Source organism: Quercus lobata, chromosome 9, assembly GCF_001633185.2.
Source record: "Quercus lobata isolate SW786 chromosome 9, ValleyOak3.0 Primary Assembly, whole genome shotgun sequence".
NCBI lineage: Eukaryota > Viridiplantae > Streptophyta > Magnoliopsida > Fagales > Fagaceae > Quercus > Quercus lobata.
Genome location: NC_044912.1, coordinates 43,848,664 through 43,862,459, shown reverse-complemented (window position 1 = coordinate 43,862,459; position 13,796 = coordinate 43,848,664). Strand labels below are relative to the sequence as shown.

At 36.3% G+C, this 13,796-nt stretch overlaps 1 protein-coding gene across 1 annotated transcript; it reads left to right on the top strand.

Moving 5' to 3' along the window:
• Positions 1-219: 219 nt before the first annotated feature.
• LOC115959961 (tetraspanin-18) lies at positions 220-12,987 on the top strand. The gene is made up of 6 exons (XM_031078647.1): positions 220-697; positions 1,479-1,578; positions 1,787-1,867; positions 1,998-2,102; positions 8,383-8,586; positions 12,637-12,987. The coding sequence occupies exons 1-6, from the start codon at positions 357-359 to the stop codon at positions 12,688-12,690; spliced, it is 885 nt and encodes a 294-aa protein (XP_030934507.1). The 5' UTR covers positions 220-356; the 3' UTR covers positions 12,691-12,987.
• The last annotated feature ends 809 nt before the right edge of the window (positions 12,988-13,796 follow it).

Genomic DNA, 13,796 nt, shown 5'->3' with positions numbered 1-13,796 from the left:
TGTTTTTTCTTTTCTTTTTTTTATTAAAAAAAAAAAAAAAAACTCTAAAATTGTTACCAAAATCTTAGTAGAACGAAAAGTGGAAAACAACCAAATAATAGATGACGTCATAAAAATAATAATTTAAAAAAAAAGTAATAACAAGATGCTCTAAAAAAAATAAAGGAAAAATGAAAAAGAAACAAAACCAAACAAAAAACACAGAAAAAGCAAAAACAACAAAAGCAGAAAATCAAACACAGATTAATAGACCTAAAGAAACACAAACAAAATATAAATCCAATTCTCATTAGGTTTAGGGTTTCAAAGTCCAATCACAAATTTTTCTTCCCATCTGAATCCCCAAATTTTCACAAATGCGACGCAATTGCTGCCATATTTCCTTAGCATTCGTGCTGAAATTGTTGAATTTCCTTCAAGCTTTCGTTGGGGTTTCGATCATAGTCTACTCAGTATGGATGCTCAACCAGTGGAATCATCACATTCCCATATCACCACCATCACCATCACCACCAGCACCTTCAGCTCCATCTCCATCTTCATCTTCATCTTCTTCTTCTGTATCCCTTTTCTTCGATTCTAGTTCTGACCAAGCTAGGGGTTTCAAACTCGAGGTCGAGGCCGATATGGTTTCCGGATTCGATGGCGGGTTCGGGTTTGAGACCGATTTCACTTCCTTCCAGCTTCCCGCTCCTTGGTAATTCATTTTTTGAATTTAATCTTGTATTTGAAGTTTGACCCAGAATTGTATTTTTGGAAGTTATTTTCATTTTGTATTGGGTATTTAAATTTTTATCAGAAATAGAATATTGGGTATTAAATGAAGTTGGTATGGGTGTCTTACATTTAATGCTGTAACTATCAGTATGTCTAGCTTCTTATGGTAATTTCATTGTGCTAGAAATTAGAGAAACGAATTGATTAGCTTGAAACTTTTAGCATTTCCTTTTAGAGTGATGCTGAAATGTTAACGGTGTTAATGAACCATTTTAGAAAATTTTATATATATATAAAAAAAAGTAATTAGTGTTTTGACAAATTTTTCTATTTTATTAATAATTATCCTGAGGGCACCCAATCATATTTTAGAACATTAGTTTGTAAGCTTTTTGTAGTAGCCAGCTTTAACTTTTTCCTTTTATTTTTAAAATTAGATACTATTTTCCGAATGCTTGCTATTGTAGATATTTTGGGGTTTTCTTTATTTTTGTCGGAATTAAAATTGTATGTGTTTTGCTTGTGAGAGTGTTTATTGAAGTATGGGTGGTGTTGTGTGTTGTACTAGCATTTTGGTGGTTTTTGTGATTCACAATCACAAGTCTAGAAATTTGGTGGGACCCCTATATGATGGTTGTAATAAATGTGGTGATTTTATACTGGGATTTTCACTGTCAGTTACTGTTCACTGTGGTAGTGATTCAACTAGGCAGTGTCTTCTTCGTTGGAATTAAAATTTGGTGCTTCTTTTTTTGTGGCAGGTTCATCTACTCTTTTATGGGAGTGGGCATTCTCTTGTGTTGCCTAACTCTCGTAGGTTGCATTGCAGCTGAATTAATACATGGCTGCTGCCTGTGTTTTGTATCCTTCAACTCTATGTATTTTCTTTGTCCAGCTTATTTAGGTTAAAAAATTAATCTCCTTATGTTCCAAGTTGTGATCTAAACTCGTTTTGATCATTGAACTTGATGCAAGTGTAGTAATGTGTGCCTTTGAGCACTTACTTTTGTGGTTTTTGCTAGTAAGCCTATTTCTTGTGTCTTTCCCTTTAACCTTTTGAAAATTTTAGTATACTATCCTCATCACTGTACTCATACTACTAGAAGCGGCTTTGGTGGCATTTATTGTGATTGATCGTCAATGGGAAAAGGTGATTTTTTTTATTTTTTTAATAAAAAAAAATTTAAAAAGCACTAGCTATGTGTAGGTGCATAGTGCATTAGCTTCATCTGGCATGCTTAATGGTAAATAATAATAAAATATGTTTACTACCTTTACAGGATCTTCCATTTGATCCGACTGGTGAACTTGAGAGCCTTCGATCTTTCATTGGTGAAAATATTGATATCTGTAAATGGGTTGGTATTGCTGTGGTTATAATTCAGGTATGTTCTCCACTCTTTTTTTTTTTTTGATAAGTAAGAAGAAATATTATTGATAACAGAATAGCAAGAGAAACAACAAAGAGTTCACGGTAGTGAACAAAGGAAAAGCAGAAACAAAAAGACAGAAACAACCCCTAATCTATTCTAATAGATGAAAGAAAATCCAAAAGGGTAGAACTATCCGAATAACCCCAACATCAAGACCAATCAAAGAGGGTTCGTTGGCAAAACTCTAATAACTGAATCACAGTTTTTTCCTCATCCTCAAAAGACCGCCTATTCCGTTCAGTCCAAATAGTCCACATTAAACAACCTGGCACCAAATCCCAAATATCCGAGCTATGCTTCCCAAGCGAATGATACCAGCAAAATAATAAGTCCACAATTGAACCTGGCATGACCCATTCGATCCCAAACAACCGAATCATATACATCCATAAAGAATGAGCTATCGGACAGAAGAGTAACAGGTGATCCACAGATTCCACATTGTTATAACACAAACAACAACGATTCACCAAAGGGCAACCACGAAGCATAAGGTTATCCAAAGTTAGAATCTGACCATGGGCTGTTGTCCACATAAAAAAAGCCACCCTTTTAGGAACCTTAACTTTCCAAATTCCCTTCCAAGGGAAAGTGAAAGGAGCTGCATTTCGAATCTTATGATAAAAGAAACGAGTATCAAAATTCCCATTGCCTTTAAGATCCCAACAAAGTCTGTCACACCCTCCACCCCTTGGAATTCGGGTTTGGATGAACTGAAGAAAGGAGTAAGAAGCCGCCAACTCCCAGTCATTGAATTCCCTATGAAACCTTAAACTCCACACTCTGTCATTGTCAACCACTGGAGGGCTTAACACCTTTGAAATGCAAGCCTCCTTATTAGCTGAACACAAAAATAACTGAGGATATAGAATTTTGAGAGGAACATCCCCAATCCACTTATCATACCAAAAAAGAATACGAGAACCGTCCCCCACCACAAAAGAGAAATGCTTAGCAAAAGTTTCCCACCCTTCACTAATACTCCGCCATAACCCACGACCATGAGTCCTACTACAAGCTCTACTGCACCAACCTCCTTTTCCTTCCCCATATTTCATGGCAATGACCCTACGCCACAAATGCGAGGTTTCATGGCCATACCTCCAAAGCCATTTCCTCTAATAAGGCCTGATTAAAAGGCACCAACTTCCGAACTCCCAAACCACCCAACTCATGCGGCAAGCAAACATTTTCCCAAGCCACCAATGGAAATTTGAAGCACTCAACTGTTGAATCCCACAGGAAGTTCCTTTGAATGCGTTCCAATCTAGTCGCCACAGCTTTAGGGATGGTAAAAAGGGAAAGGTAATTAAGTCGGAAGACTTGAAAGGGTACTCTTCAACAAGGTGAGTCTACCACCCTTTGAACAAATAAAACCGCTTCCAGCCTGACAGCTTCTTATCCATCCTCTCAAGGATCGGATTCCAAATAGAGGGTGTTTTGTACAAAGTACCCAAAGGCATACCCAAGTAGATCATAGGCAAACTTCCCACCTTGCACTGAAGAATATTAGCTAAAGAGTGAATTGTTACGCACCTCCCCAATAGGGACAATTTCACTGTTCTCCACTCTAAGGATGGCATTTGTCAATCTGTCTTTAATTTCTTGGAAACAGATTGAGAAATCAATCTTTCACATGCTCATTATTATGTAGTTCATTAAGTCAAGGATTTAGGAATCAATTTTTGCCAATTGTAGCTCAGAAGTATTTCAGCGTTTTCTCTCTCATAATTTATAGCTGTACTCTTAAGATATAATAGATCCACTAACTTTAGTAAATGCATGAGCTTGATTGATAAGAATCATATTTAGTAATTAATTGATGGTATATTGATGTAGCAAATTTCTAGAATGATGGAATATTTTCCTCATCATGTTTGTATTGTGTGACACTTACTATTGACTTATTGTCAATTGAAGAAGTTCCATGGTAAGCGTATCATGTGATGTACTCTTAGCATCATGGCAGCAATACTCTCAAATTTGTAGAGTATTGCATGGTGCCATATTCAACTAATATAAGCACATGAAGATTATCATGGCCGTTCTTGGTCTATTGGTTAGGTGGTAATGGTGTGGAGGTGGGTTGAGGTAGTTCTTATGTTTAAAGCTTATCATTGAAATTTGAACTCCTAATTTCTGAAGACAATGAAAATAAACTTCAGACTATCAAAAAAGAAAAGGCTTATCAATCAGAAAGTTATTGCTATATTCTAAAAGATAATTTTTCTTTTATGTCTGACTAAAAAATCTTGTTATTAGATAGAAGCAAGAGTAAGAATGTAAATGGATGATGCTATTGGAGTAAATGTGCACAAAAAACTTCTGTCTGAACATTCAAAGAACATTTTATGCTGTTTCAGGATGCAGTAATTGACTTTTCCTGTTGTTTTTATTGCTCTATTTATAAGTTAATACAGCAGCTACTGACTCAAGAAAGAGAAAAAAAAAAAAAAAATGGAAATATTAAAAACAAAACAAATCATATGAACTCTGTCTTCTACTTTGGTGATTATTTCTTAATGGTGCCATCTTACAATAAAACCATTATGGACAAAGTATCATCTCATTTCCTGTACCCAACTGCAAAGCATGGTGTACTAGATTCCGGTTGGCATTTAATGTAAATATCTTGAGGTAACAGCAGTTCTTCCTTTGAATGATGACTCCTGAACATCCATCTGTGTTAGCGTTGAAAGATCCTTAGGTTCTAGAATTTGATTGCTTTGGAATGCGTCCTTAAGTTTGTCCAACCTGTGCAGACTCTCCCAGCCAGTTATGGAAAAGGTGAATACAATGTTCCAAATTCCAACACTGGTTGGGGCAGATGCATCCAATGCCTCTTTAACCAGGGACTTACGATATCAGTTTAATATTCAATTTGAAGCTGATAATATCATGGGTTTAATATTCATCTTCGCATGGTTTTAGGAGAGATCATCTCAGCTCCTCAGAATGCCTTTGTTCTAAATAGACAGATTCTTGACTCCGTTCTTACTGCTAACGAATGTCTTGATAGTAGATTGAAGTCTGGTCAGCCAGGGTTGTTATGTAAATTGGACATATCGCCTTTGATCATGTGAACTGGGGATTTCTTACTCAGGTGCTTGAGCATTGTGGATTTTCTGATAAGTGGAGGCGATGGATTTCTTTTTGTTTATCTACGGTTCATTTTTCTATCCTTATTAATGGTACTCCCCATGGGTTTTTTGGAAGTTCAAGGAGGTTGCGGCAAGGTGATCCTTTGTCCCCTTTGTTATTTGTGTTGGTTATGGAAGCCATTGGTAAAATGTTGGATAAGGCTGTCCATGAAGGTCGTTTGTTAGGTTTTAATGTAGGTGTTTCTGCTAGAAGATCTTTGATGGTTTCCCATCTCCTTTTCGCTGATGATACTCTAATTTTTTGTGATGCTAATATTGATCAAATGCTGATTCTCCATATGGTGCTCATTTGGTTTGAGGCTGTGTCTGGCCTAAAGGTAAATTTGGGTAAGTCTGAGCTGGTGGCTGTGGGAGAAGGTCATAACATGGATCTTTTGGTGGCTGTCTTAGGCTGCAAGCAAGGGTCTCTCCCAATGAAATATTTGGGTCTTCCTTTGGGGGCAAAATTTAAGGACAAGTCAATTTGGATTCCAATTCTAGAGAAGGTGGAAAGAAAATTAGCAAGTTGGAAAAAATTATATTTATCCAAGGGAGGTAGAGTCACTTTAATTAAAAGCACTCTCTCAAATCTTCCTACTTACTTTCTTTCTTTATTCCCTATTCCTACTTCGATGGCCAACTGAATTGCTAGACTTCAGTGGGATTTTCAGTGGGGTGGCTTAGGAGATGAGCCTAAATTTCATCTGGTTGATTGGTCTACGGTGTGTACTCCGCTTGCTTCAGGTGGGTTGGGGATTAGGAACCTGAGAACTTTCAATATAGCTTTATTAGGGAAGTGGTTATAGAGATTTGGGCAAGAAAGGGACGCTCTATGGCGTCAAGTGATAGAGGTGAAGTATGGTTGTGATTGGGGTGGTTGGTGTTCTAGCTCTTCCTCTGGTCCATATGGAGTCAGTTTGTGGACAAATATTAGAAGGGAGTGGCACTCTTTATCTTGGTTTATTCTGTATAAAATTGGAGATGGATCAAAAGTGCAATTTTGGCTAGATAGTTGGTGTGGTTCTTCTTCTCTCGCTGACCGCTATCCTAAATTATTTAGGATTTGTCAGAGAAAAGAGGCAAGTGTGGCGGATCTAATGAGATACACCAATGGTGTCCTCCATTGGGAGATACATTTTTGTAGGGATGTGCATAATCGGGAATTGGAAGCTTTCAGGAGCTTCATCAATACCATTTATAGCACTCCTGTAAGGGGGATCGGGGAGGATAAGAGATGTTGGCTGCCTTGTAAGAGTAAGGGGTTCACAGTTAGTGCATACTACCATCTTCTAGTTGGCCATAGTGAGTAGTTTTTCCCTTAGAAAAGCATTTGGAAGCAAAAGATTCCATCTAGAGTGGCTTTCTTTGTTTGGACCGCTGCCTTGGGGAAATGTTGGGCAATTAGCAATTTAAGGAAAAGAAAGGTTTGCATTTTGGACTGATGTTATATGTGCAAGTGTAATTGTGAAACTGGTGACCATCTTTTCCTTCATTGCCCGGTTGCTTTGGAGTTGTGGGATATGGTGTTTGGTTTATTTGGAATTTATTAGGTTATGCCAATGTCTGTTGTTGGGCTATTTGCTTGCTGGCAAGGTCGATTTGTTCACCATTGTAATGGAGATATATCGATGGTTGTTCCTCATTGTTTGATGTGGTGCATTTGGAAGGAGAGAAATAGTAGGTGTTTTGAAGACAATGAGCGTTCCATGTCTAACCTTAAGCTTCTATTTTTTAGAACTTTATTGGATTGGCTCTGTGTGTGGAGGAACCATCCTTTCTCTTCTATTTTCGATTTACTTGATTTTTGTAATGTTCGTTCTTGATTTGTTCTCCCCTGTATACTCCCTATGTACTTGGGTGTCTCTCTCTTTTTAATATCAATGAATCTTTATTACTTATCAAAAAAAAAAAAAAAATGATGTTTCTGGAACTGCCTGGAAGCTGAAACCTAAAGATGTAGCCCACCCAATCTTGTCCAATATAGGCTCCAAATAATTATACAAGGCTCGCAAGCCCTCTAAACTTGTTTTTTCTTGATATTAATCTTAATTGATTTTGAAAGTGTTCACATTTTCATTGCAATCAGTTTATATCCCTTTCAAACCCCAGCATGTTTTATGGAAGGTACAGCCTCTTGATGAACTGCTAGATTTCCTTGCTGGATGAAACAATGGAATCTGACCATAATAAATGGAAAGTGGAATGAAAAGCTACTCATCAATGTTTGTTGAACTTGTGGAGCTCTTCTCACAATACAGAAACTCTGACATTAACTAAACCTCCTTTAAGTTCAATTTGAGGATAAAGTTTAGGAAGCATGGAAGAAGGAATTTATGTAAATGAGTGTCTAGGATTAAGGGACCAAATTTTAGTTTAAGTATTATTGTTTTAAGATCTACTAGTGACATTCAATAGAGATGAGATATTAACAGCTCATACACTAAGGAGTTTAAAGGAATGAAAAAGTTGTCAATTTCTAAATAAATTGATGAAAATGAGAATCCAAATCTTATATGCATGGTGTGTAAAAAGAATTGGTAGTGAAAATGCTTCTTTATTTTGACTACATAATTAAGGGAAAGCAAATTCTTGAAAGCAAATATAGATGGCCGTGACAGAACTTCACACCACATGAAAGCATTTTCTTGCAAATTCTTTTCATGTTTATGAAAGTATCTATTAAGGACAAGGTTTTCCTACAAACTAGTTTAGAGAAATCTCCTCCAACCCACTATGTGGCAATGTATTTGACTATCTACATGTATTATTTAAACAAGTTACATTACTAAATTAGAAAGTCATGTGACTAAAAATGCACGAGGATGGTCTTTTGAACTGCCATGTGGGCTGGAGGAAGTTTCCTCCAAACTGGTTTGGAGGAAAACTATTTCCATCTAATAAAATTCTATAGTTTCTGTTCTCCAATAAAGATAATTTATTAGAGATTTCTACAAAATTGTTGCTTACCAGGTTTCTTTGTATGAGAATAACCACAACCAATGGGGTTGTATAGCAAGCCATTGCAAGTCTATTATATCATCAGTTTATTGGATCTTATTTTTTCCTTAAATTTTTCTTGGTAATAATTTCAGGCATTATCTCTACTACTATCAATAGTGTTACGAGCCATGGTTTCTACTCAGAGAACTGACTTTGACTCTGAAGATGGCTATGATGGTAGGGGTAGAACTTGGGAGCCCCTGCTAAATTCACAATCAAGCCAACTATCTGGGTCAACCAAGGGTGACGGCAGAGGGACTCAATCGGACATGTGGAGCACACGAATAAGGGAGAAGGTATGCCTTAAGTTAATCATATATAAGCTTATGACTTTTCTTCGTGATATTAGCTGATCTGAATGTAGGTTTATTTATTTATTTTTTCAATATTTCCCTTTTTGTGACAAATAAAGTTATGTTCTAAACATTGAAATGGAGTATACCAGATGAATTTGCTACTTTGAATAATTAAGATTTCAGACTGTGGGCGGATCCGAGAAGTATAAATTACAGTAACAGGTTGTAACTTAATGTGTCAGGCATCCTGCAGTCTACCCCAATATGTGCAATTCAAAACATTAATGAGTAAACAGTCTAAATGGAACGGCATGAACTTTATCCCAAATATAACATCTAAAATTTGAGGTGGCAATAATCAATTGTCCAATTTTTATGCGGTTTGCATATGTACATGTCTTACTACCAGCTATACTGTCTCAATACATAGATCAATTGACATCCTATGTCCCTACATTTTTTTTATTTCTATTGTATGTTTCTTCTTGGCATGAATTTCAAAATAAACCTACTAATTCTGCTTGATTTTGTTGGACCTGATTGATAGTGATAGATGCTGATTAATGCTATTAAAGGGAATTTTTTTTATTTGAGTTTTATTTCCATATCTTATGCAATCTCATTATGAGTTTATTTTCTTTGCATGTTAGATGTAAGTTGGAGAGCCTATTAAAAGCTTCTTGGATGATTATTGTAGATAGCTGATCATAGATTAATGAAATTTTTGTTGGTAGTTTTCTTTGAGTGCTTGGTTGTGATTCCAAGAAAGCCCATGTGGTGATACCTGATTCCTATTTTTTATCCCATGCTTAGTGTTGATTCCACCAACCCTAGGCGGTGATTCTTAAATTCTATTTTTTATATTTTCATTGTTAGCAGTGATTCCAAGAAAACGTTACGTGGTGATTACTAGGTTCTATCATTTCTTGTTTGGAGTAATTTTGATTTTATCTCCTAAAGTTTCAAATTTTTGAATATGTACACCTAGTGTGCATTTGGGATGAGCTGAATTTTTCAGCTTATCTCCACTTTCAGCTTATTTTTGTTACTATTTATGGATTCCACTGTATTTTTTGATACTATTCATAAGTCCCATTGCACTTTTGATACTATTCATGGATCCAACTGTACTATTTAGCTTATTTTTAAACATTTTTTCTACACTTTCAGCAAAAAGTTTTCAGTTTCAGTTAAATAAGTTGTTCTAAACAGACACCTAATACTGCTTAGGTTTGGAAAAAAAGCCCTTCTGTGCAGATTTTGTTAATGAAGTGGCTGTTAAGTACCAACTCATCTCAAAATGCTTAAAACTACATCATTTTGCCATGTCAGGAATATATATATATATATATATATATAGACTTTACACTAAATTTTTTTAAAATTTTTTTTATTAAAAAAATCTATTTTCCAATTTTTTCCTTCTGATATTCCCTGCCAGCGACTCTTTCACATTTTTCTAGAAAATTAGTATTTTCATTAGAAACAAACACATACACACAAAATAAAAGGTCTACCTCCCTGAATCTCATTTTCTAAAATTCAAAAATTAAAATATGATCTTAAAATACTAGCCAATTCAGACCTACACCCACAAACACCCCAATTCATCCCAACCTACCCAAATCCCACCACCCATGGTGGTTACTCTTCACCCCTAAGTTGTGACCATACCCTAGCCACCGAAGAATCACTGACAACCCAGAACCACCACAATCAAACAAAACCACCCCATGATTGCAACTTAACCGATCAATTTTCATTCATAAGTGGTGCTAGCATGGACTTGACCACCCAGTCAGCCATTCAAAAAAATCCCAAATTGCCCACATCATTGAGAGAAAACCGTAGCCCGTCATCCCACTAGAACAGAGACAGAACCCTAGCCACTGTTGTCAAGTCAAACAATCTCAGTCACCACCAATGCATTAATCACATACAGTGATAACAAACCCTGATGCTATAACCCCAGTCCTAGGTTCCAGATTGCAACAAGTTGAAGCCACCCTAAACGTGATTGCCATTTTTATTCAATCCATGTTGCTATCGAACCTCTCTAGCTCGGAACATGTTGACCAATTCACCAAATTGAAGCTTTGTCATTGACCCATCGCTTTGCCATTGACTTCAACCACAAAGCCACACATGCCAAATATTCCCAAGCACCATCATTGACTTCAACCACAAAGCCACACATGCCAAATATTCCCAAGCACCATCAAGACAAGCCGACATCTATGAAGCCCATTGTGGAAGGTGACTTGTTGCTGCCACCAAGCCCTTCAATCCAGTTTTCTAAAGACAAACACCATCACTCGGTTTTCTAAAGATTACAACCCAACCCATTAAAAAAAAACGAAGCCTAGCCCAGTTCACCCATTACTCAATTTTATTTCATTTTTATTTCCGTATCTTATACAATCTCATTATGAGTTTATTTTTTTTTCCTATTGGATATAAATTTGGAGAGCCAATCAAAAGGCCTCTAGATTAACTATTGTAAGCATTTGATCATGTATTAAATGAAATTTGGGTTGTAAGTTTTCTTCCAGTGTTTTGTGGCTATTCCAAACAGGCCCAAGTGGTGTTTCTTGGGTTCCTATATTTATCATATGCTTGGTGTTCATTCCAAACTACTCTAGGTGGTGATTCCTTTATTATTTTTTTCATTGCTTGGTGGTGATTCCTAGGTTATAGCCTTTTTTATTTCCTCATACACCAAGTCTTCTTTCAAGAGCTCATTGTCCTACATCACTTGCTGTCAGTCCTGTTGTGGTAGTGATGAATGATTCCCCTTATAGTTTTGTTGGGAACAATTTTTTTATTATAATCATTTCACTTTGAGACACACATAAGCAGTTTGGTCATCTCTGTTTAATCTTTTGGCCTACACGTGTGAGATACATAATTAGATCATAGAAAAACACATAAACCACAGTATTCTTTTTATAAAAGAAAAAGAAAAAGAAATTTTCATTGTTCTACACCTCAGGTTTGATTTCTTCTCTGGTTGATAATTATATAATAAACGAGGAAACAGGATGAGCTTTTGGATATCCATTTCAAAATTCAGTACAGATTTTATGCAAGTACATTTAATTTGTGAGAAATATCTTGAGATTTTGATGTAGGATCTTGCAACACTATACATAGATTTCTTGATGACTGTTTGGGGCTGAAACAGGGGATAGAACAGACAACAAGATAAATAAAACACTAGGTAATCACACCTAGGTCTTCCTAAGCAATCACACTTAAGTAGGAGAAGGTAATCAAACCCTGAAGGCTTAAAATAAGCTGTTGGAATTTTATTAGAATCAAATTCACTATGAATAATATTGACTACAATAGACAAAAAGGAGTTAGTAACTCCTAAACCAAATAGGAAAAGGACTCAAAACATAAAATAAGACTCGTGGGCCTTTGGTACAGCCAGGGACAGCCCATTCCTGATTTTTGGAAACTACCAAATTGCCCTTTTTCTAGTAAACTTAATTAAAACCGATCCAACAGCAAATAAGCAATGAAATAAGACTCAATGCTACTTTTAGAATGACCATGCAAGGTCCCAAGGGAGCTCTCTATCATTTGAAACATCCCAAATTAATGCATGAGCACTAGAACTTGCTTTCCCTTTGCCTCTTTTAGGTCTTTAAACTAAAGTGGGCTGCCACTTGCGTTCCCCATTGGATTGGTTTTTCATAGAGATGCATTAACCGTCTGGGTAGCCGTTAAGAATTAGGGAACTACATATTTGAAATTCATAACCTGGTAATAATTTCTCAAAAGGTTGATTGTTCTAACCCTGTCTTTACAGCTAAGCAAGGACATGCTTGTCAACTATTCATTTACATTTTTAAGGTTTTTTTTTTTTTCAGCATTTTGTTTACATTTATCTAGTCTGTATTTTTTTTATACATGTGAACTAAAAAATTTCGAACCTCACTGCCATTTTGTTAAATATTCCGATTTTGTTATTATTTGTTTGTGGAGCTTCTCTTGTGATTGCCAGTAATAGGTAATCATGCCATTTTGTAATATTTGATGCAGTATGGATTGAGCACAAATCAGAATGCATCAGTGAGCACAAACTCAAGGCAGTGAAGACTAGAGAACGTTGTCGGGGCATTTAAAGAAAGCAGTATGCTCTGCTCTTTGTTGATACCAGAGTATATATCATTGCTTTTTACATTTCACATTCTTTGACTTTCTTAAAGAGTGGTGTATATAGTCATTTGAAGATGTGTGCTGGATTGCTAATGTCGTCTGAGGGGAATCCTGATTGGGTGTATAATTTCTGTGAAACAATAAAGCTTGAGAGGTTCTAACGTCTAATGTGTGATGTATCAACCCTGTTTCATTTGTTTACTGAAATAAGAAAGATAATTGTTGCAAAATTGTCAAATGTCAGTGACCCGGTGAGTTCTAAATCATATTATACTATGGATGAAGCTATACATTTGCATATCAAACAAAGAAAAACAATTGCGTATGGACTCACCTAAAACACATGCACACTGCAGCGTGCACAGAATGTCAGAAACATTGTGAAGCTGCATTCAAACCACAAGCCTGGACACGCACCCGACTCTACATTCCATGTTATTGTGCTCTCTCTCTCTCTCTCTCTCTCTCTCTCTCTCTCACATATGCTATAGATTTCCTTCTGCTGTAGTTTGTTCGTGTTGTGTTCTCCAAGTGACTCCCTTACAACCCTTATACAAATCCCATGATAATCATATTGGTTTAACAAATGCTACCCTTTTAAATAATAATAATGATGATGATGATGATGATGATGATCTTAAAAGGGGGAATATTATTTAAGAAGAAAATGAGCTAACCAAAGTACAAAGGCATCCCTCGGAAAGAGGAATTTTTATTTTTGTATCACTGAGTGAGGTGTTATACTACCTCACAAAAGAAGGGGAGGAAGGTTTTAGCAGTCCATCCCATTAAAGAGTCTACTTTCCTAATACATGAGCTGCATTTGTTCGCGTTGCGATGGGCCCAACTAAAAATACTTGAGGAAAAGCCTTTAGTCATATGTAAAATGTCCTCTAGTATGGTTAAGACATGCCAATTGGGGATATAATGGGGTATAGTAGCACTTTGCATCGCCCTCTAGAATGATATTCTCAATATCTTTACTGAGGGCCAAGTACAGTACCCATCTCATTGCTCACGACTCTGCAATTTGGCAATTTTTC

Coding starts and splice junctions, on each gene's coding strand:
- LOC115959961 (XM_031078647.1), top strand. CDS start 357: ATGCGACGCAATTGCTGCCATATTTCCTTAGCATTCGTGCTGAAATTG. Junction 698..1,478: donor TTCCAGCTTCCCGCTCCTTG/GTAATTCATTTT, acceptor TTTTTGTGGCAG/GTTCATCTACTCTTTTATGG. Junction 1,868..1,997: donor TTGATCGTCAATGGGAAAAG/GTGATTTTTTTT, acceptor CTACCTTTACAG/GATCTTCCATTTGATCCGAC.